At 43.9% G+C, this 25,665-nt stretch overlaps 1 protein-coding gene across 1 annotated transcript in view; it reads right to left on the reverse strand.

The window, feature by feature from the left end:
• GAB2 (GRB2 associated binding protein 2) overlaps positions 1-25,665 on the reverse strand; it is a 112,129-nt gene that overhangs the window by 31,070 nt on the left and 55,394 nt on the right. The window contains exon 2 of the mRNA XM_072133976.1: positions 3,862-4,162. Within this exon, the coding sequence (XP_071990077.1) occupies positions 3,862-4,162 (301 nt within the window). The remainder of the gene's footprint in view (positions 1-3,861; positions 4,163-25,665) is intronic.

A 25,665-nucleotide genomic window follows, 5' to 3' on the forward strand; every position in this document is an offset into this window, starting at 1 on the left:
ACATCCTGTATTATACACCAGAGCTGCACTCACTATTCTGCTGGTGCAGTCACTGTATACATACATGACATTACTTATCCTGTACTGATCCTGAGTTACATCCTGTATTATACTCCAGAGCTGCACTCACTATTCTGCTGGTGCAGTCACTGTGTACATACATGACATTACTTATCCTGTACTGATCCTGAGTTACATCCTGTGTTACACCCCAGAGCTGCACTCACTATTCTGCTGCTGGTGCAGTCACTGTGTACATACATGACATTACTTATCCTGTACTGATCCTGAGTTACATCCTGTATTATACCCCAGAGCTGCACTCACTATTCTGCTGCTGGTGCAGTCACTGTGTACATACATGACATTACTTATCCTGTACTGATCCTGAGTTACATCCTGTATTATACTCCAGAGCTGCACTCACTATTCTGCTGCTGGTGCAGTCACTGTGTATATACATGACATTACTTATCCTGTACTGATCCTGAATTATTGGTGCCTTTTCAACAGGATAGGTCATCAATATTAATCTCTGAAATATCCCTTTAAAATGATTCCTTTTATCCGCAGGGAACAATTTTACTAAATATTCATGTAAACTCCTTGTACACACTAGTTACCTCCTGCACATTACGGCTGGTGGCAGGCCTGGAGTCATGTCTGCAGTCATGTGCTCCGCGTGAGATTCGTCAAGGGCAATTTAATGATGCACTAAGAACATGCGCGGCAAGTATGACAATTTCACGTATGACTGAGGCCGAGCAAATACAGACTGCGGATTGTGCGCTCCCAGAAGCGATTAATATGTTGCAACGAAAAACGACGAGCGGCAACAAGAGCTTAATCCCTCTAATGTGGAAATGTTTTTAGGACTCTCTGTTTTTTAAATTTATGGAAAGTGTCTCAAAAAGGTTTGAAATTCAAAAAGCCTAAGGGTAAGTAGAGGGTAAGGTAAGTAGACTTTTATCCCCTTTAGAGTGTGTGCAGAGAGTGCGCACTTACAGACAACAGCTGCCTTGAACTGTGCACAGGTCTGCCACCTGGTGGTCATTTATCCTTATAATCAGGTGCGCCTTATAATACGGTGCGTCTTATATATGAACCTAGATGTTTTAGCAGGCATTTATTGATGGTGCGCTTTATAATCCGATGCGCCTTATAGTCCAAAAAAATACTGTAGTTTAGTATGTATCCTGAAGCCTACTACAGTCTTGTCTGAAAGCAGAATGAAAGAGCTGTGGAGAATGCAGTGAGCTCAGAGCACAGCAGTGTGAGGACATGCCCCCAGTAGTGCACCTCAAGTCCTGCTACACACAAAGGCATGACTCAAAATTTTTCTAGGTAAAATACCAACACTGTCTGTAACAAGAACAGAGCACAGCAGTGTGAGGACATATCCCCAGTTCACAGTGCTACAATACTGGAATAGAACTCCTTATTTCACACTCCTGCTGCTACTAACAATATACACAGAGATATATGTAATCAGACCTTTAAAGGGAGAACAGAGCACTGCAGTGTAACAACTCACCCCAGATACAAATTCTGGAATATAAAACTATATTTTGAAGTCCAGTAACTTACAACAAATACAAAGGTATGATGACACATCTCTCCAGGGACAATACATAACATGGGCTGCAGAGAGTACAGAGCGCAACAGTGTGAGGGCAAGCCATGACACTGAAAAAGCTATAATCTTGTAATATAAATCCATATTTCACAATCCTGCTTCTACTAGCTACGTACACAAAGGCATGAGTACACATCTAACACTGTCTGTACAAAGCACAGCTGTGTGAGTGCACGCCACCAGGGCACTTGGCATAACTACTATCCTGGAATATAAACCCATATTTCACAGCTCTGCTGCTACTAACAATGTACACAAAAGTATTGTTACACATCTAACACCATCTGCACAAAGCACAGAAATGTGAGTGCACGACCCCAGTGCACTTTGCGTAGCTACAATCCTGGAATATAAACGATACAAGTGCATGGCTAGTGGCTTTACCTGCTGACACCTGGCATTGTGTATACTCATACCTTCATAATCAATCACTATGTATAGGCAGCACTGTATACACTATGGTATGGCACTATAGGACGGTACTATGGCGAAAGTCATGGAGGTAATCCATTCTACAGTCCATAACATAGAAAAGAGAGCGGGTGACATGGCCAAAATCCTTCTATTACAAATGGGGGTTCACATACTTTCGGCCACATCAATTTTTAAAGAATTTTTTTTTTTCCAAAAGGTCCTGTATTTCGCTGATTGTGCAGCTACGTGCAGGGAAGATGTTCACGTTCAGTCCTCACAGCTAATGGGAACCACTGACCTGTATATTAATCGCAGCAAGCTGCCAAGCGCCAACTCCGTCGAAAATGATAAAATCAGGCCAATGTTTTTAATGTCGGGACGTGCAAATGACAGGCAGCGCCCGGGAGAGTCCATCACAGCGCAGTATATGGCCGAGATACGTCAATATCACAAGCGCCTGAGAACTGCCGGGGCGTCCCGCTTACCGCGCTGCCCCTCAATTATTAAAGCGGAACAGAAAATGAGGCTTAAAAACATCTCAAAATGTCAGCGAGTAACTAGGGCTGATGAGTATGTGAAAGATAGCGAAAGATGGTTTCGAAGGACTAAAAGTTTTCCAGTTTAATAGGTTACACATGGGCAGAGATATCGCTGTGGTAACATACAGGCCCGAAGCCTGAGGCGGCACTGCACAATCATATTATGGACTCTATTCTGGTCCGGAACCATAAACCATGGCATCCCAAATATCAGGGTACTGTTGGGTAGAGGGTGACAGGTCCTGTGTTAAATGCAGAACAGGGAACCATCAACATGGACGCAGGAAGACACAACATCTTGTCGTCATGGCGACTACTGCTGCTTCTACCTAAAATCAGTAGAGACCAGACAAGGCCATGAGGAGCCTTACTGGTGGTGTAAAAGCCGTTTTGGGAGGTCAAAGAGAGGACGTTATACAGTGTGGGGGAATTATACAGGGAAGGGGTCACTAAGAGGAGGGGGTCATCATATTATGTGGGGCCTTATGAGGCAATTTTCCATTTGAGGTCATTGAGGGTCATTATACTTTTTGGGGTAACAATATTCTTTGTGGGTGCCACTAACAGCAGGGGAATTGTGTATGAGGGTTATTATAGTTTATTGGTCATTTTTGGTTTCCATGTGGTAGAAGGCCCTGGAGTTGACATTATCCTACGTGGGGTCCACAAAGGGCCATTATACCATGTGATCTCACCAAATGGGAATGCACCCTGCTAGGGAGGGGAAGGGGGTGGGGGAGTCCCGACCCGGTCCGGTCTGACAAAGATGAAGTCTGGCGCGATTCACCAAGAATGTGCGCCCGAGATCCTGCATGTGTCGCTTCCCTGCTCAGGTCCGCCGGAGTTCACCTTCTTCTTCCCAGTGCATGTAAGTGTGCATTGTCTTGTGACAAAATTGAAATGCTAAATCCCGCCCTCAGTCCGAATCCGTTGGATTGTCCGACGGCCCGCCCCACGATTTGTGTCGAGTGAAAGCCGGTGCGTCAAAATACAATCACGTGCGCCACAATCCCCTTTTAAATGCAGCACAAAATGGTAATCGTCGGAATATCCAACGTTTGTGCGGTCCACGCACCCTTAGTAAATGAGCCCCAATATGTACACTATTTTGGTGCTTTGCTGCCAAATCTACTACTCCACTTATGTAGGACCTGTGGTCACATGACCAGATTAGCAGGTTCTTAAGTTGCTATTGCCAAGATTCTTGACAACAGATGAACTCACAGATGAAGAGATTCTGTGAGATTCCCTTTAAGAAACCGCTTATCATACCTGAGCCTTCATCGGACTGGTTAAATCCGCAAATCTGACATATGCTTCGAACCCACTTATTCATTTCCTCTTCTGTTTCGGCCACCAGGTAAAACGTTCGGTCGCTGGTCTTGATGTCGAAGACGTAGCTGTCCTGAAGTTCCTTCTTGTTGAAGGTCAGCCCAGAGTCCACCTGTTCACAGCAGCTAAGGTTGATGACCCGGATGGGTTTCTTGGAGTGATCATTCTTATAATATTCCAGGACATCGGGATCTCCGCTCATACGTCCACTCCTCAGGATGAACCAACGTTTCTTCCACGCCTTGGGTTAAAACAGAAGTAGAATTAGTGATCGGCCTACATATCATGAAGGATCATACATGATCAGCAAGTCATTCATTGTACATGTTTCAATAGCTCCACCTTAAATCTTTAAGTAAACTTTCACATTTTGTGTCAAATCCTGGTGCTTAATATCAGACCACAGAGGAAAAATCTGTAGTGATCGACAATTTCTGTGAAAAAGGGTTCCCTACAGCACTACTACAGGAGAAAAGCGGCATTACATGGTTCTCATTCTAAATCAATGGGCTTGTGAGTCTCCCAGAAAAATTGAAGACCCTATTTATTCTATACTAAAGCGACACTACGGTTATGAGATCATACATCTTACAGGAAATTTATGCAATTGTTAGGGAAATGGTTACAGAACCAATATTCTTATAGAATTTTTCAAAAATGAATGCAGTTGCATAAAAAAAAATAAATAAAAAATATAGATGCCGTCAGTGTCAGCCGTTTCTGGTTCTATTGGGCTGGAAGTGATTACATCATACACAGTGCACGTGATTGCTGAGTCAATCTCTGGCCTCCTGGGTCACGTCATCAGTGCATGTGACATCATCAATTCTGGTCATACAGGGCCCAAAGTATGAGAGACCAGTGCTTTGTTGCTGGGAACAAGGGGACCCAGCGGAGAGACCGGATATGCAACACATAACCTCTGAAGGACTACCAAAACTCCTGAAATGCTCCAACACTTGCCTTGCTTTATTGGATCGCAGGTATCTTAAAGGAAATCTACCTTCAAAATTCATCATGATAAACCAGGGACACTTACTCATAGATCCAGGCACCGTGACTGTGGTAATCTTCTTATATTTGTTATCCATGGCCTCCTTCCTTCTAAAATCAACTTTTAATATTATGCTAAGGCGACCTGGGGGTGTTACCGGAGAACCTCTCTGCTGTAGTTCCTGTTACACTGTCTCCTCAGCATCTCCCTTCCTCATGGCCCTACCCTGAAGAGGCGAGGCTAAAGAAAAGGGGTGGGGTAATCACACAAAAATTTTGCTGTGTTGACAATTTTCCCACGTTCACATGTTGGGCAGGTTGGATAGCTGGTAGGAGAAAGATGGTCTGCAGGAAGGGTTGCTCACAGCCTGGTAGTAACTTCAGGCTGGGCTGGTAGATGGAGCCGAGTCTGGACAGTGGACCTCTGTTCTGGGGCTTAGTCTCCTGACTGGCAGCGGCCAGAGACACCTCTGCTTCCTGGTAGTGGGTCTGGATGGCAGCTCTGCAGGAGATACACACTGAACTTGCTTCTCAAATGCTGACTAAACCCTGTCCACAAGGGGCTTTTATATTCCCCTAGTGAGGTGGCAGCACTCTCCAATCAGCTTCCAGCTCGCTTTACAATAGTATAAAGGTTAATCATAGGTTAATAACATTTCACGTTAACTTTTGCCTTACTAGGCAGTGGCTTCACGCCGCAATTATTAAGTTTCCTAGTGAGGTGATCAATCTCACCAGGTAGCTACTGGCATGAAGAAGGACATTTACGCAACACCTACCCATTCCATGCATTGGCAGGGGTGTTGCATATATATATATATATATATATATATATATATATATATATATATATATATATATATACATACACACACACACAAATATATATACACACACACACACACACATTACGCCATCATCTGCACATGAGGGGTCACTCCGCAGCTTGCCATGACTACATAGACAGATGTGCCGGTGCCTGGTCTGTGCCGCAGTGATGTACCGGGCCTGGCTAATGGAGTGCGGGCAGGGAAGGGATATGGCATTGTGCCAAGCTGATGCCTCCTCATTATGTGACCGCTGAGATTTTAATCCAGCGATGTCTGGAGCGTCTCTGGTAACATCTATTTATCTACATGAATACTGCACAAGTGCACTGCCGGTGCGGCCGGGGCTTTTAGCCGGCTCAGAGAAAACACATTTGGTAATAAAAGATCTTTTATCCTTAATCAAGTGAAGACTGGAACTTACTGTGAAGGAGCAGCGAGTACGAGCCTAAAGCCTAAATACCTCTATCAGCTGCCAGGGCCATATCCATAAAGTACATGCTACACTGCAAAAGGAGAACTACAACTTCAAGCATGTTGTGAGAGCTGCAGAGGGGGCCCACTGTGGCTATTTTCCAAAGGTCCACAAAGGAACCAGTCATGGGACCAAAACTCAGTGCCTAAAATAGTGCTGAAATGAGACTGCCATACATTGCACACCAATTACCACCGTAAATTGCTAATACAATCACATACTTCTCTAATTATTTCCCATAATACCCTTCAAATAATACAACCATAAAGTGATTAAATAGCACAGGAAGACACTATGTACAATCTACTCAGCTCCTCCTGCTCTACAATATGCCGCATGCAGATAGGGCACTCAGTAAAATCTGTTCAGCTCCTCCTGCTCTACAACGTGCTGCATGGATATAGGACACTATATACAATCTGCTCATCGACTCTGCTCTGTAACATGCTGCCTGCAGATAGGACATTCTGAACCATCTGCTCAGCTCCTCCTGCTCTATAACATGCTGACTGCCAATAGGACACTATGTACAATCTACTCAGCTCCTCCTGCTCTATAACATGCTGCCTGCAGATAGGACACTACATACAATCTGTTCAGCTCCTCCTGCTCTATAACATGCTGCCTGCAGATAGGACACTACGTACAATCTGTTCAGCTCCTCCTGCTCTATAACATGCTGCATGCAGTTAGGTGCCTTCCGACGATAATGCACTGGTGCGCCGGAGTTCACCTTCTTCTTCCTGGTGCATGTAAGTGCATTGGATTGTGACACAATTTCAAAGTTAAATCCTGCGCTCAGTCCGAATCAGTCTGATCGCCCCCCCATTTCTGTCGAATGGAAGCCAGGGCAGCTGCGCCAAAAACCAATTGCGTGCGACTCAATCCCAGCGCAGATGCCTGTGAAATACCTGTGCAAACCACGCAAAAAGACGGAAAATCTGACGAAAGTGTGTGGATCGTTAGTAAATGAGCCTCTATGTACAATCTGCTCAGCTCCTCCTGCTCTATAACATGCTGCATGCAGATCGGACACTCAGTACAATATGCTCAGCTCCTCCTGCTCTATAACATGCTGAATGTAGATAGGACACTTTGTACAATCTGCTCAGCTCCTCCTGCTCTATAACATGCTGCCTGCAGATAGGACACTATGTAAAATCTGGTCGGGTCGGCCTGAAAATGTCTTCAACACAGCAGGTTACCTTTAAATGTGAAATTGTGTGAAAACTTGAATTATGTGTTAACATTTTTTCTATCTCTGCTCATGTAAATCGCGTGATTGTCCCCTCTATGATAGGGAAATGGTTAACTAGGCTGTTTATAGAGCTCCCAGAATTCCCTCTGAATAAATATTTATAACCATGTATTTCTGGGGGGGGGGGATGGTTAATAGGATGGCTCCGGTCTGGTGACAGGAGATCAAACACAAGCCACCTGTCTGCAGGTACTGAAGCTTTCTACCCCATGATGGGTCCAGGAAGATGTAGCTCCCAAATCAGTCAGGAAAGGACAATGTCCCCACATGCTCTGGCTCCATATTACTACACCCCAGAAACTGAAGTGGTAGCTGAGATAGAGAAGTGCCAGATGTTTGTAAGAGAGAACCATACAGAGGGTAGGTGATGGCACTTATACAACACTCAAAATAATAATTCTATGCTATAGGAAAGCAGCAGCACATACAGCACTCAAATACCAACAACATTTTAATAACTTCCCCTTTCACATTTATATACTACCGCCATAAAGTGTTCAAATACTACCACCATACAGTCCTTAAATAAAACTATCATCGATCTCAAATAATACCGCCATAAACTCCTCAAATAAAGACTCCATACATTGATGAAAAACCAGCACTTGTCTCAAATAATACCACCAATAGTGCTCAAATAATTCCACCACAGTGCTAAAATCATAATAACATAGATATGATATACTACCGCATCATGGACTGCAAGTGATATCACCAATCATATTATGTCAAAATATAATCCAGCATAAAGTGCTCAAAAATAACACATAAATAATCCATACAGTGCTGAAATAATACATTCATACAGACTAGTGCTCAAATAATACTACAATATGGTCATCAAATAATACCAGCATACAGTGCTCAACTAATACTGCAATATGGTCCTTAAATAATGCCTCTACACAGTGCTGTAATAATACTACAATACTTAAATACCTCCATGCAGTGCTCAAATAACACAACCATATGGTTCTTAAATAATACATCCATACAGTGCTCAAAAATACCACAATATGGTCGTCAAATAATACCATCATACAGTGCTCAACTAATACTGCAATATGGTAATGAAAGAATACCGTCAAACAGTGCTCAATACCAACATACAGTATTTATAGAATAGCTCCATACTGTGTTTAATTTATACCACAATATGGTATTCAAATAATGCATCCATATTGTGCTCAAATAATACTGTAATATGGTCGCTATACAGTACCTTCACACAGTGATAAATTACTACCAGGTGGTTCTTAAATAATACCTCAATACAGTGCTCAAAATAATCCCATTATACAGTACTCAAATATGACCAGTCAGTACTTATATTATGCCTCTATACTGTGCTCAATTTATACCTCCATACAATGCTCGAATAATACCACAATACAGTGATTAAATTATACTACCATACAGTGCTCAAATAATACCACAATGCATGGCTCAAATTATACTACCATACATTTCTCAAATAATACCACAATACAGTGCTCAAATTATACTGCCATACAGTGCTCCAATAATGCCACAATACAGTGCTCAAATTATACTGCCATACAGTGCTCAAATAATGCCACAATACAGTGCTCAAATTATACTACCATACAGTGCTCAAATAATACCTCCTTACAGTGTTCAAATAATACCACAATACAGTGCTCAAATAATACCTCCATACAGTGTTCAAATAATACCACAATACAGTTCTCAAATAATACCTCCATACAGTGTTCAAATAATACCACAATAACAGTGCTCAAATAATACCTCCATACAGTGTTCAAATAATACCACAATAACAGTGCTCAAATTATACCTCCATACAGTGTTCAAATAATACCACAATAACAGTGCTCAAATTATACCTCCATACAGTATTCAAATAATACCACAATGCAGTGCTCAAATTATACCACAATACAGTGCTACAATATTATCACCATAAGTATAATAATGTAATAACGGAGCTACACATTGCGGTATACAATATAAAGACTTTAGATACCAGTCCTTTATCATCAATGGCGGCTATCACCATCACCCAACCCGCTCGCCCCTAACTGTACACAATTTATGAAAAGTAATGATAAAATATTCTGATCCGCTCTCAGATCACTCTCGCCCTGTCATGTCGGCAGGAATGGAAATGTGGATGACAGGTTTCAGACACTGACACGTGGCGCTGTGTGAGCTGACTGCGTAGCGGGCATTGCCCTGCGAGGCCATGACAGAAGACGGAGCGTGTGCTCAGGGATCCATGTCTGGGATATGCATGGGAGACGGGGGTGACATGACATGTGACAGCTGTGAGGGGCGGCATGGCCTCATCACACATCAGAGAAATGGATCTTATACCCCACAACAACAGATATTCCTCCTGAGGACAAACGCTGTGCCGTCTTATATTACACGTGGAGACTGGGCGCTGCCCATATGTAGCACACAATGGCGTTACATCGCTGGGGGCTATAGGCCTCAGTCTGACACTCTATACCTGTGTCACTTTGTCAAGGAAAAGTTATCTACCCCCCATTCACACATCAACTCGGCAACTAGGCCACAGGCCTCGCCAGTGTCTGGTCTATCCTTCACCTTCATTGAGCATGTGGCAAAAAAAAAAATTAATAATTCAACATAAAAGTATAGTAAAACATTAAAGAAAAGCTCTATTGCGCCACCTAACAACATTAGAATAAATGTGAAAAAATCAGGTTAAAACAAACAAAAAAAAAGACAAATACAACAAAATGATTTGATGAAAATCCCAATTTAATACAGAGTCATTATCAAAGCAAATCTACCAACAAAATCCATCATGGGACTCCAACCAGGGACACTTACTCATGGATCCAGGCACCGTGACTGTGGTAATCTATTTATATCGGTTATCCACGGCCTCCTTTGTTCGAAAATCAATTTTATTTAGCTGTTGAGCCTGAGGGGGCTCCTGGGTGTGTTACCAGAGCCCCTCCATGCTACAGAATCACAGACTGTTACACCGTCTGTCCTCTACCTTCCCTACCACTTCCCCCTCCCTTTGCCGGTTGTAATCTCACTGCTTCACAGGATATTTTAGCACATAGTGGGAGGGGAAAGGGTTCCTTGAACAGTGTAACAGCACGTGAAGCTTTAGCATGGTGGCATTAGCATAATTATAAGTTGATTTGAATAGGAAGGAGACCATGGACAACAGAGTCACAGTGCCTGGATCTATTAGTACCGTAAGTGTCCCTGGTTTATCATGCATAAATATCAATATCATGTATCATACACTGTTTGATGGAAGATTTCCTTTTATCTTACAAAACCCAGAAAGGAATCCCATTAACCGTCATGTCCTCAGAGCGAATCAGGCAGCATGCCGATTGTCTGTCCTTAGATGACACATGACTCCTGCCCTGGTTCTGCCTCCGTCCCATTTCCTGAAAACACACCATTACCATGGCAACCAGCAAAGTAGAAGAGGGCCCGGCGCATCGTCTTCATTTGATTTTTGAGATATATATCAGACACCTCTATACCAAAAACTAAAAGAAACTAAATGTACAAGCAAAAATGTTTGGGGACACTTGATACTTCAACCCCAAGGTATCTGAATCACATATAGTACCTGTGCCCTAATCCAAATATCACAGCCCAAAATCAACAGACCCAAACTAGAAGCCAAAACTGATACATGCACCAGATCAGACACCTATTTTAATACAGACTCTGTCCTCCTATATGAAAGCAGGCCTAAATCCCAAACTAGGCCCTTAGACAAATTCAAGCTCTAGACATAACCAATAAAATACACAACCCCCCAAATAAACAGAGCCCCCCAGTGGCGTAACTAGAAGCTGAAGGGCCCCAGTGCAAAGTCCATGCCAGGCCCCCGACTATAATGTATGGTTTATAGTAATAGTCTTCTCATATGGGAAAGTGACACCATAAGGGCCCCCTAAACCTCTTGGGCCCAGGTGCGACCGCAACCTCTGAACCCCCCTCAAGTTATGCCCCTGGAGCCCCCATAAGTGATACAAGCTCAGACCCTTATACTTGACTAAAAACCCCTTAACCAAAGCAGACCTCTTACCAGATGCCCTGAACTAAACAATCCCAGACCACAGCGATATAGACCCCAGCCCACATCTTACATCTAAATCAGAATCATGATACCTATTTCTCTTCATCTTCCTAAAACTTACACTCCTCTTTACACCAGGACAAAGAAAATACCCCGATGTTGGGGGTTAAACCCTAACATCGGCCACCATGCTTACCGTGACGGTAGCAAAGCCATTGAGCCTTTACTTATAAGGACGTAAAGAGGTGGTCGGGATGGTACAAGGTCCTCATTAGACAATCGCCATGATCCTGGTTCATCAATCCCCAGGCAAATAACTATGGGTCATGGGTAAAGAAATTTTGTAATAATCATGGACAAATCCTTTAAGAGAACCCATTTTCTAAACTTTTGCAGAATCATTATCAGTCGGATTTGATGAGGATTTAATGTACTTTGATAAAAACAAAAAAAATCTATCACGCACGTGGCCCCATTCCCATCAGCCAATCAATCTGCATGCGGTTGGGGTGGAGGGGAAGCCTCCAGTGAGAAGTTTTGCCAGGTCACTCTGCAGGCGGCCCTGTTATTAGGAAAGTTCAGTCAACAAAAACACAAGTGTGATGGAGAACTATGGAGGAAATCAAAAACAGACATCCTCAGTTCCATAGATAATTCCATGGAAAACAACGGAGGTGGGGGAGGGGGGCTGAATCCTACCGTCTACTCACAGTCCAAAACCAAGTCTGGAAAATACCCATCCAGGGAGTATTAACTACAGATGAGATCTTCTGAATATTAAAGAGCATATTAGAGAATATTCGAAGAGCCCACCAGTCAACAACACAAGTCTAAGCCCTAGACACGAGATGCCCTCAATGATGTTGTTTTTTTCTTAACTAGTCCATAGAGTTTGTCAGGTTAAGGAGAAAGTTGGAGAACCGATCTGTTGACCTTTTCACACCAAAGTTCTCTGATCATCTTAAGGTTATCCCATGTGATGAACTTCTTATCAGTCTATTGTATGATCTAAAATGAAGGAAACTTGGAGTCAGCCTGTATGACTTGTCAATGTCCATACCTGGACTTCTCACATGATGTTGCTTCGTGGAAAGAATGGAATAAAACCATGGAGGTCCTACCAGACGTTATACAAGAAGGTGTATATTTTTGGGATTATTGTATACTAGATCATTTAAGTGGTGGTTTCACATAGACCATTCTTTCCAAATACCTTATCAAGTCCTAAAGACATCAAACATGGGAGTCTCTGTGCTCCAAAACTTGAACACATTGTTTGTGGCCACTGCTTGACCTGGTAAAACCAACCATTTGTTAGGGAAGTCGCTGGCAGCTTTTCACAGAAGGCTTGGTTATGGAAAGTATTAACACCCTTGAACTTAAAGGGAACCTGTCACCAGGAGACCCATTTTTAGCACTCCCCCAGTCCCCACAGAGCATAGTACATACACTGCCAAAGTGTTTTTGTATTAAAAATAGGTTTTACAGAAAAAAAGATATGTTATATTGTACCTTTCATTAGCATCTGCTGTGTGACCAGGCAGTTGCCTTTTGGGAGGGGCTGGAAAGGAGCAGCTTCCCCCCACCCTTGGGAAACAGCTACTCCATGTAACCTTTTCAAATATATGAAAACAGCCATCACTTGGCTTAGCGACGCCCCCTGCTCCTCTACAGCCAATCCCGAGTGTGGGGAGTTATTCATATATTTGTAAAGGACACATGTTTCCCAAGGGTGGGGGGGAAACTGCTCCTTTCCAGCCCCTCCCAATTGGCAACTGCCTAGTGTCACAGCACATGCTAATGAAAGGTACAATATAACATATCTTTTTTTCTGTAAAACCTATTTTTTTATACAAAAACACTTTGGCAGTGTATGTACTATGCTCTGTGGGGACTGGGGGAGTGCTAAAAATGGGTCTCCTGGTGACAGGTTCACTTTAAGGATTAGTGAGATTTTTTTGAGGATATCTTTCAAGGATACAGAAATTTGTGAATTATGACCAGATCAAGCAGAGCTTTCTGAGATGTGAATCAAGTTTTTGTCTTCGACATGTCATGGGAAGACCCTTCACAAGACAAATTAGAACAGAGAAGGCTACGACTAGAAGATGTCCATGTGGACAGAGTCAACGACAGAACTGTCATTACGGAGCTTGAAGACCCAAATGAAAGAGATCCTGGAAGAACGTCACAATGAAATTGAGAGCATTGTACAATTATTGACCCTATTTGCCTCAAATCTAATCCTTTAGAAACATGGTTACCTCAGGACTTTGGCCATGTCACCAATATTATAACATGAGGCCTTTGTAGCCAGAAGCTAGAGGTCCAGCCGATCATCCACAAGTAGAACATTCAATAAAACAAAGAAAATGTATTGTCTGTCAGAGCAGTTATCGAGCGCCTGGAGTAATGGGGTCCTACTCCATAATAGAATGCTTCAAGAAGATCAATTTCTTCTAAGAAAACCATTTTTCTTTGACTTTGTCTCCTGTTACTGACATTATCAAATAATTGTTGGGCCAAATGTGACTAAGGACATTAATCTGACACATGGAGTCGTTGGTGCTGGAAAATCTAGATTTCAAGCACAATTTAGTTGTAGCTTGATTGTTTTCATCAAATTTCTAGAAAAAAAGAGTCTAAAAAGCAAGACACCATAGTTAATCAACCTATGTATTTGTATTGGGGTTTGGTCTGGGGTCTGTACCTGTTTACACAGTCTGGCCTGGGGTCTGTATTGGTGTAGGGGTTTGGTCTTGGGTGAACATTAGTTAAGGGATCTGGTAAATTTGGCATGTACTCTGTAATGGGTTTTTAGTTTGGGGTTTAGGGCTAGCTTGTTTTAGGGCAGTGATGGCAAACCTTTTAGTGGCCGAGTGCCCAAACTACAACAAAGACCCGCTTATTTATCGCAAAGTGCCAACACAGAAATTTAATTTGTGATTTATACTCCCTTCTCTGTCACAGTTTTCATTGATACCAGCCCCTGAGGGCACCAATAAAGCAAAAAATAGTCCCAGGTACAGTTGTCACTTTAAAATAGCTTTGTGCACAGCAAGTCCTGGGCCGTCTGGGACTGTAGGAAGATCCCTGGACCCATCTATGGTGATGGCCTGAGTGCCCACAGAAAGGGCTCTGAGTGCCACCTCTGGCACCAGTGCCATAGGTTAGCCATCACTGTTTTAGGGGGTTTGGTGTCTATTTAGCTTAGAGGTTTAGCTTGGGATCTGTGGAGATTCTTGTTTGGAGACTGGTGTTGGATTTCCTGTTTGGGTTTTGTATTACGGTCGAAGGTCTGGCTCGGGGTCTTTTGGTTTGGGATCCAGCCTGTATAATTGAGAGTGATTGGGGTCTATATTAGTCTAGCGGGTCTAGTTTGGGATCTGCGGTTTAGGGTTCTTGTTAGGGGTTTATTCTAGTTTAGCTTGTCTGGTTTTAAATTTTCATTAATATAGAGCGTCTAGATTAGGGTCTGTATTTATTTAAAGGAACTGGTTATGCATTAAGTTATGTCAGGTCCATATTTATTTGTGGGATCCGACCGTTAGGGAGCTTGGTTTTGAGGTGTATATCAGTTTTGGAGGTTTATTTAGTTACTTGAAGATATCCACTTATGTCACATCCTGGTGAGCTAGTCTGAACAAGCAGGGTAAAGTATGAGCAGGGGCAGATTTGTCATTTTTGGAACCAAAAGCAAAGTTGTGATTAAGGAGCCCCCCTAATTCTGAATTATGCCTTGGAGTGACATGACACTGGCTGGAGCCTCTCTCCTCCTCCTCTTCCCCTGGTTTAGTTTCTTATCGTCACGGTGCACTTAGGGGTGGATATGGAGGATGCATGTCTTCATCCATGCTGGGGGGAAGTGGGTCTTCATCCGTGATTGAGGGGCACAGCTGCTCCAATGAACTCGCATGTGGGCCCTCTTGGGCAGCGACTCTCCATCGTTGCCCCGGGGGCTTGGCCAGTCCAGTGCACTTGTATCCAATCACTGTGTCTGGGCCCCCATATCCCCATGAAAGCGGATCTGCACCCGTAACACTAGGACATGGGTCTTCTCATCCATGCTCTGAGGACGCGAATCCTCATCCAAACGCCTCAATGGTTTCCAGACCCAGATGTTATTTCAACAGCTGGTTTAGAGAAGTTGCATCCCAACACTGTGTAGGGCCCTCCTAGCCCAAAGAAAGTGGATCTTCATCCATACCACAAGGACATAGGTCCTCACTTTTGCCCTGCAGACTTGCGTCCTAATCCATGCCCTAAAGACGCGGGTCCTCATCCAAACCCCTCCCTTGTTTGCAAACCCTGATGTTATTTTAACAGCTGGCCCAGTATACTTGCATCCCACCACTGTGCGGGGCCCTCCTGGCTCTGTGGACACTGGACTTCATCCCTGCCCCATGGACATGGGTCTACTTCCATACCTGAGGACGTATGTCCTCATCCAAACCCCTCCCTGGTTCACAAACCCATATGATATTTTAACTGCCAGTCCTGGCCTCCAGTTGCATGTGTGTGGTATAAATCCACCCTTGAGAATGGAGTATAAACAAAGCTAAGTCCTGTTTATTGTAAGGACTCTGGTAACCCATGGGTATGGGGGGGCACTAGGGTCTATGATGGCTGGAGTTCTCCTTTAAAATTCTTGATATCTGGATTAATCTTCTACAAAAATAAAAGTTCTCCTTCTGGTGAGCGTCCATCATCTCGCCTTCACACTTTACAGATGACTCCGAGTGTCGGAGGAGAGCGATTCCCTGTAATAACTGGCGGCCGAGTGTAAAATCTCCAGTAATGGAAGAAAACATTGATCTATGGGCTTACAGGAGAGACATTATAGGATGGTTAATAGGATATTGGAAAGATAATAAACGGGTGATAAGACGTCTCTCGTTTTGCTCAACATGTCACATGACAAACACTCCTGTACTGAATCATAGGGAGAAGTGGAGTCAGGGGCGGGGGTGTTATATATTGTATGTATTGTCTATAGGGGTATTGTATGAGGGGGGGGGGGGGGCTCTGTTTTTTGGGACCTATCTTGGTTTATTTTTGGTGGCTTCTTATTTGGTATTGTCCAGGGTCTCGATCTGTTTTAATGACCAGTATGAAATTTGGGGATCAGGGGATCAGGGGATCAGGATTGAAGACAGTATTTTAGGGAAATAGTCTAGAGATTAAAGATTCATTGCTGTCTGATCATCAAAATATTACAATGATCCATATCCAGATCACAAGGAGATAACCCGTTGCAGAATAAGGTGGGACTGCTAAACCTTATCATTTACCTTACAGTATAAGAATAGGTGACAACTCCATGTTCTGCACTCTAACTATGGCCCCTGTCTGTGCCAAGACTAGAGCTCACGTCCCCCCTGTAATGCCCACTGGCATAAAGCATCATTCTCTCATATTGTCTGAGGACTCCGGTGCAACCACCCACTCACTCCTTGTACAGACTTATCCTCTACCATGGAGCAGACAAGGACCTATTCATTGACCTATAAACACTATTCACCAAGACTGGAGATACCGACCATATTCTGCAAGAGCGGATATAACCAACTATAATATTGCCCTATGTTCAAAAAAACAACAGCTGTAAGACTATCCCCTATGTACTACAATATCACTACTATAATACAAGAATATAACTACTATAATACTGCCCCCTATGTACTACAATATAACTACTATAATACTGCCCCCTATGTACAAGAATATAACTACTATAATACTGCCCCCTATGTACAAGAATATAACTACTATGATACTGCCCCCCTATGTACAGGAATATAACTACTATAATACTGCCCCCTATGTACAAGAATATAACTACTATAATACTGCCTCTATATACAAGAATATACAGTAACTACTATAATACTGCCTCCTATGTACAAGGATATAACTACTATAATACTGTCCCCTATGTACAAGAATATAACTACTATAATACTGCCCCCTATGTACAAGAATATAACAACTATAATACTGCCTCTATATACAAGAATATACAGTAACTACTATAATACTGCCTCCTATGTACAAGGATATAACTACTATAATACTGTCCCCTATGTACAAGAATATAACTACTATAATACTGCCCCCTATGTACAAGAATATAACTACTATAATACTGCCCCCTATGTACAAGAATATAACTACTATAATACTTCCCCCTATGTACAAGAATATAACTACTATAATACTGCCCCCTATGTACAAGAATATAACTACTATAATACTGCCCCCTATGTACAAGAATATAACTGCTATAATACTGCCCCCTATGTACAAGAATATAACTACTATAATACAGCCCCCTATGTACAAGAATATAACTACTATAATACTTCCCCCTATGTACAAGAATATAACTACTATAATACTGCCCCCTATGTACAAGAATATAACTACTATAATACTGCTCCTATGTACAAGAATATAACTACTATAATACTGCCCCCTATGTACAAGAATATAACTACTATAATACTGTCCCATATGTACAAGAATGTAACTACTATAATACTGTCCCCTATGTACAAGAATATAACTACTATAATACTACCCCCTATGTACAAGAATATAACTACTATAATACTTCCCCCTATGTACAAGAATATAACTACTATAATACTGCCCCCTATGTACAAGAATATAACTACTATAATACTGCCCCCTATGTACAAGAATATAACTACTATAATACTGCCCCTATGTACAAGAATATAACTACTATAATACTGCCCCCTATGTACAAGAATATAACTACTATAATACTGCCCCCTATGTACAAGAATATAACTACTATAATACTGCTCCTATGTACAAGAATATAACTACTATAATACAGCCCCTATGTACAGGTGAGGACTTTTTGAATTTTTCCATGCGCTTTATATTTTGTGAGAAGACACAGATCTGATCCCTCCGTACTCCTGGGGTAGAATATTCTGGTATACTGTCGCAGTTTTCGTTGTTTTTCTTTTTTTTTAATCGAGATTGAGGAAGTGGATTATTAAAAGGGAGTAAAGCAATTGAGACAGTGCTCCGGGGTCTGGCATCAATGAGGTCTGTTTATCCCTGTGACAGCCATCCCCTGACAGTCTCATTACCCTCCTCCTTACAAATCACACTCTAATAGAGAGAAAAAGAGAAGATGATAGAGGAAACCTTATGGAAAGAAGAATAAAACAACCAAAATATATTGAAAATACAAAAAATCTTGAATATACCATATACCTAATGACATCTTCTGTGGCTGTAACTTAAGAAGTTACCCTTTGTTTGGTATAAAGACACATTGATTTTTAATTTCCAAGAAGCATCACTTCCATATAAAGTTATAATTTGTTCCTCGGGGGCGGAGCTAAGATTTAACAAGACTATCTACCTAATGTAAACGGGTCGGGTATGATAAGTGCCCCTGTGTCATGGTGATGACAGTCATTCGGTTCTATTATGTGAAGTGTAACAATGAATAGAAAGGATCATACACCCTCCGCTCAAAAACTAAAAATATTTCAAACCAGAACCAATTTTCTATATCTGTAATCTGTTTCCTTAAAAAAGTTTTCTTTCACTTCTCATAGGGATATTTTTGTATGATTTCTTTGGGGGAGTGTATTGGGCGTGCTCTATGACCTGAGCAGAGGTCATTGTGCAGGGAGGGGCATGTGACCGATTATTGTGATTGATGTGATCCTGTGTTTTTCGACCTATAAATATAATTGTTAATGGCAAGTGATCTCTACAGAACAGGAAGCGTTCAATCATACATTTGTGTATATTCTTCATAGCAGCGGGATTATGAAATAAAGATGTGTAGTGCAGCATTGTAGTTTCTTCAGGTGCATGGGGGGCATGTCCTCACACTGCTGCGCTCTGTGCCTATTTGAACTAAATGTAGAATAATAGCAGAAGTTTTTCACGGTTCAGTCAAAATTAAGAGGCGTCAGCTAAACAACCGTACTACAACAAAAACACAAAGGGATGAAGCGCAGCTCATGAGGCAATGAATTCCTCCTCATTCACAGAAAGGAACTGGACGGAATGTTGAAAGACAGGAAACAAACATGAAAAAGCCTCCCCAGTGACACGCGGACAGGACGGAAGAACCCCGCTATATATAGATGAGACCTACAGACGGGTGACCTTAAAATGTGCAGCACAATTTACGAGGAAAACTTAATTTTGGCTGAAGTTGACAAATTTATTTATAGGAGGAATCATAAGTCTCTGCAAGTTTTTATATAATAGGATGAATGTCTACCTAAGAACATTATGCAGGAGATTACTACATGTACTGCCACCAACAGAGGGAGCTCAGGAGATTACTTCATAAGGTATATACAGCCACCACTATGGGGAGCTCAGGAGATTACTACATACTGTATATACAGCCACCAATAGAGGGAGCTCAGGAGATTACTACATACTGTATATACAGCCACCACTAGGAGGAGCTCAGGAGATTACTACATACTGTATATACAGCCACCACTAGGAGGAGCTCACTAGATTACTACATACTGTATATACAGCCACCACTATAGGGAGCTCAGGATATTACTACATACTGTATATACAGCCACCATTAGGAGAAGCTTAGGAAATTAATACATACTGCATACACACCACCATGAGGGGGACCTCAGGAGATTACTATATACTGTATATACAACCACTAGGAGGAGCTCAGGAGATAACTACGTACTGTATATACACCCACCACTAGGAGGAGCTCAGGAGATCACTACGTACTGTATATACACCCACCACTAGGAGGAGCTCCGGAGATTACTACATACTGTATATACAGCCACCACTATGAGGAGCTCAGGAGATTACTATATACTGTATATACAGCCACCACTAGGGGGAGCTCAGGAGATTACTACATACTGTATATACAGCCACCACTAGGAGGAGCTCACTAGATTACTACATACTGTATATACAGCCACCACTAGGCAGAGCTCAGGAGATTACTACATACTGTATATACAGCCACCACTAGGAGGAGCTCAGGAGATTACTACATACTGTATATACAGCTACCAGTAGGAGAAGATCAGGAGATTACTACATACTGTATATACAGCCACCACAAGGAGGAGCTCGGGGTATTACTACATACTGTATATACAGCCACCACTAGGCAGAGCTCACTAGATAACTACATACTGTATATACAGACACCACAAGATGGAGCTCAGCAGAGTATGTACTGTATATACAACCTCCACTAGGAGGAGCACAGTGCTTACTATAAATTCCTTATAATAGGTGCCGTTGCCCAAAAATTCTTTCTGAGATGAAAAGAGGGGAAACATGGAGGAAGCCTCTAACACTTGAAGAAATAAATAGATTTCCTGCTTGCTCTTGGGACAGTCGCTGCGCTATATATAGTAGATATAGGATTTTGGACACTATGTAACGATGCAAACACCATATGTACAGACAGAGAAATCAAGATGAGCTGAGCACTGCAGAACCTCATAATACACACCCCCCAGCTGCTGGAGAACCTCATAATACTCACCTCAGCTGCTGCATAACATCACAATACACACCTCAGCTGCCGGAGAACCTCACAATACACACCTCAGCTGCCACAGAACATCACAATACACACCTCAGCTGCCACAGAACATCACAATACACACCTCAGCTGCCACAGAACATCACAATACACACCTCAGCTGCCACAGAACATCACAATACACACCTCAGCTGCTGGAGAACATCACAATATACACCTCAGCTGCTGGAGAACCACACAATATACACCTCAGCTGCTGGAGAACATCACAATACACACCTCAGCTGCTGGAGAACCACACAATACACACCTCAGCTGCTGGAGAACCACACAATACACACCTCAGCTGCTGGAGAACATTATAATACACACCTCAGCTGCCACAGAACATCACAATACACACCTCAGCTGCTGAAGACCCTCACAATACACACCTCAGCTGCTGGAGAACCTCACAATACACACCTCAGCTGCTGGAGAACCTCATAATACACACCTCAGCTGCTAAGTTACATCATAAAAAAACACCTCAGCTGCTGCAGAACCTCTTTATTCAACTCTCCGCTGATGCAAGAGATACATACCTCAGTATATGCAGAATTTCATACAGTCACCCAAACTCCTCAGATGTTCTAGTAGTCTCCAAACACGTGTGTCCTGCAGCTTCCAACTATTGTCTGAGTCACAATATGGAAAATACAGGACAGAGGAAGCAGCGGTCAGAGGAGATCATGTGACACATCTGGGGGAGGCGGAGTCACAAATAATAATTTAAGTTCAGGTAGTTAAAATGAAACATTAAGAGTAGTTAAAAAAAAAAAGGCTAAAAAGTTTGACCCTGCTTCTCTCCGCTTATAATTGTCTTCCGCTATCTCCTTTTTTCCATGTTTGATACAATTTTGGGCGCAGAGAAACAATCTCTTTCTTTGCATTCATGTCCTGAGGGAAGTTTACATTTTGTATCAAGTATTTCCTCCGACCTTGAAATTGTAAAAATCTTCTGCTTCCTTTCCTTAAGATTAAAAGAACAAAAGTTGTGAGAAGGCCACAAATACTGAGAAATGAAGAAATTCTCCACATTCCATCAATCACTGCACCAGCAGCAGGATAGTGAGTGCAGCTCTGGGGTATAATACAGGATGTAACTCAGGATCAGTACAGGATAAGTAATGTCATGTATGTACACAGTGACTGCACCAGCAGCAGAATAGTGAGTGCAGCTCTGGGGTATAATACAGGATGTAACTCAGGATCAGTACTGGATAAGTAATGTCATGTATGTACACAGTGACTGCACCAGCAGCAGAATAGTGAGTGCAGCTCTGTAGTATAATACAGGATGTAACTCAGGATCAGTACAGGATAAGTAATGTCATGTATGTACACAGTGACTGCACCAGCAGCAGAATAGTGAGTGCAGCTCTGGAGTATAATACAGGATGTAACTCAGGATCAGTACAGGATAAGTAATGTCATGTATGTACACAGTGACTGCACCAGCAGCAGAATAGTGAGTGCAGCTCTGGGGTATAATACAGGATGTAACTCAGGATCAGTACTGGATAAGTAATGTCATGTATGTACACAGTGACTGCACCAGCAGCAGAATAGTGAGTGCAGCTCTGGAGTATAATACAGGATGTAACTCAGGATCAGTACAGGATAAGTAATGGCATGTATGTACACAGTGACTGCACCAGCAGCAGAATAGTGAGTGCAGCTCTGTAGTATAATACAGGATGTAACTCAGGATCAGTACAGGATAAGTAATGTCATGTATGTACACAGTGACTGCACCAGCAGCAGTATAGTGAGTGCAGCTCTGGAGTATAATACAGGATGTAACTCAGGATCAGTACAGGATAAGTAATGGCATGTATGTACACAGTGACTGCACCAGCAGCAGAATAGTGAGTGCAGCTCTGTAGTATAATACAGGATGTAACTCAGGATCAGTACAGGATAAGTAATGTCATGTATGTACACAGTGACTGCACCAGCAGCAGAATAGTGAGTGCAGCTCTGGAGTATAATACAGGATGTAACTCAGGATCAGTACAGGATAAGTAATGTCATGTATGTACACAGCGACTGCACCAGCAGCAGAATAGTGAGTGCAGCTCTGGAGTATAATACAGGATGTAACTCAGGATCAGTACAGGATAAGTAATGTCATGTATGTACACAGTGACTGCACCAGCAGCAGAATAGTGAGTGCATCTCTGGTGTGCCTCGTTACCTCGTTAACTCTCTGTTGCTGTGTGAGGCTGTGTGCTGCTGCTGCTCCTGAGCTCCAGGGAAAACCACCTCCACCTGGGGCCTGCTCTCTCCTCTCCCAGGGAGGGAGTGGGTTTCCAGGCATGAGCCAGGGCAGCAAGTCCCAGGCTCCTGCTTCCCGGTCTAGGCCGGCGGGAGGCAGGGGTAGCCAGGAAACCGGCCAGCGCTGCGGAAGCCTTGGGGGTAAGAAGATCTGCAAGGAACAGCAGCAATGCTGCTCCAAGTACCCCCAGGCCAGCTAAGGCTTCAAAAAGCAGCAAGACCTCAGGAAAGATGGATACCTCGGGAAAGCTGGGTACTTCGGAAAAGCTGGATACCGCAGGAAAGCTGAGTGCTCAGAGAGGTGAGGCTGACCTCAGTGAAGAGGGCTGGGGAATGCTGAGGACCCGGGAGTCTATTTCCACCTATGCCTCCCGGGCTCTGGGCCACCTCTCTGAGTACGAAGAAGCCAGCAAGACGGTGAGGAGACTGCGGGAGGAGCTCAGGTGCGCCCATGCCAGGGCAAGCTCTGCCCCAAAGAGGAAGAAGGAGCAGATTATGGCAGAGATTTCCAGGCTCCAGACTAACATCCAGGCCTTGGAGGAGAGGAAGGCTTACCTGCTAGAGAGGAGCGGTCCGTTTAGAGAGGAGCGGTTCCGGGAGATGGAGGAGGAGAAGCAGAGGCGGCTGATAGGGCTTCAGCCCGAGAGTCAGATGGAGGAGGAAAGTCCGGTGCCGTGCAGTGGGCCCCCTGCAGGACAAGCGGCTATGTCATCTGGCTGCGGTTCTGCCGGCCCGGGTGAGGATAGTGACAGCCACCAGGGAGGGGCGCTGATGGAGGAGATCCGACGGCTCGAGTCCCCTGTGCACCTCCAGGACTTTACTTTTGGAGACGATCTGCCGGAGGATGCACCGGGGGGCAGCAAATCACGAAGGAAAAAGACCAAATCCGTGGAAGTGGTTAGGCTAGTTTACAGCCCCCTCCCCGTAAAACCCGAGTCGGCCGCAGGGTCAGCTCACTGTGCGAGCCCCGTTACCCAGCCCAGCACGGGTCCTGCAGTGGACTCAGTGCCAGGGAGCGGGGAGATTACAGGTGTGACATCTGATGTGGCGATGGGCTCCGTCTCTGTTTGTGGTAACAGTGGGGGAGCAGGGGAGGCATCGGCCGCAAGGCCGGACAGTAAGGGCGGCTCGGCAGTGGCGATAACATCAAAATCCAGTGCTGTGGTGCGTCCCCCAGTGGGAGGGGGGGATAGCCCGGCACTGGTGGCAGCTTCCGGTGCCTCGGCGCCTCTGCATGCTGTTGCCGCTGATCACTTGGTGGTGGAGCGGCGGCAGCGTGGAGGGGGTCGCTGAGGCTGAGGGCTCCGGACCTCCCAAGCCTAAAGTCCTATTTTGTGTTGGTGTTGGAGATAGTCTGCAGAGGAGTGCTGAGGAAGGTGGGGATCAGCGGTGCCACATACCAGCCAAAGATCAGCGGCGACTCCTACCTTCCTCTAAGAAAAGTAAAATAACATCTGCTACTGATGATGTGGAGGGCACAAGTGTGACACAAGTTGGGGTCCCCTCTGGGCGATGCTCTGCAGGGGGGACCCCCGTCCCTTGTGCCTGAAGATGCGGAGGTGGTCATGTCTGCTAATACTGCTGCTGGTCCAGCCAGTGTGAGTGGAGTCAGTAATGTTGTGGTGGATAATGTGAATGGTGTGAGTGGTGGAGAATCTTTTCCAGCTTTGGGGGTGGGTGATGGAGTGACTGGTGGTGTGAGTGGCGTGGCTGAGTGTAACATGCAGGTGGGTAGTGTTAATGTGGTGGGTGCAGGGGTTGGTGCGGTTGCTCCCCCAGTGGCGGCCCCCGTTAAGAGCTATGCCAGTGTCGCTGCTGGGGGAAGTAGGGTTCCATCATCCTCGTCTCTGGGCTCTGGGGACGGCTTTTTGCAACGGCGCCTCCTGCAGGCCTTACAGAAGGGTGAAAGGACGATCAATGTAGCGGGGCAGGAGGTTGATTTGTCGTTTTGGATAGAGAGGCACGGCCTGTCTGCCTTCCGAGAGCAAAGAGGCAGGGAGACATCATGGTCGCTCCCGACAACCGGGCCGGGTGCTAACCGTAGGAATGTGGTCCGTCTTCGGTGGCGTGGCAGTGATGTGTGTCCCCCTCGGGCACGGGTAGTTGAGCTGCTGCTGAAGATGGACTTCAAGGCGGCTGACATCTTTGCCTTGATCCATCCCTATGGTACATCTGAGTTTGATATCAGCTTTGTTCGGCCGGAGGGGCTTGAGCTCTTCTGGTCTAACTATAAGCTGAGATACAACG

The sequence above is a fragment of the Engystomops pustulosus genome, chromosome 2, assembly GCF_040894005.1.
Source record: "Engystomops pustulosus chromosome 2, aEngPut4.maternal, whole genome shotgun sequence".
Taxonomy (NCBI): domain Eukaryota; kingdom Metazoa; phylum Chordata; class Amphibia; order Anura; family Leptodactylidae; genus Engystomops; species Engystomops pustulosus.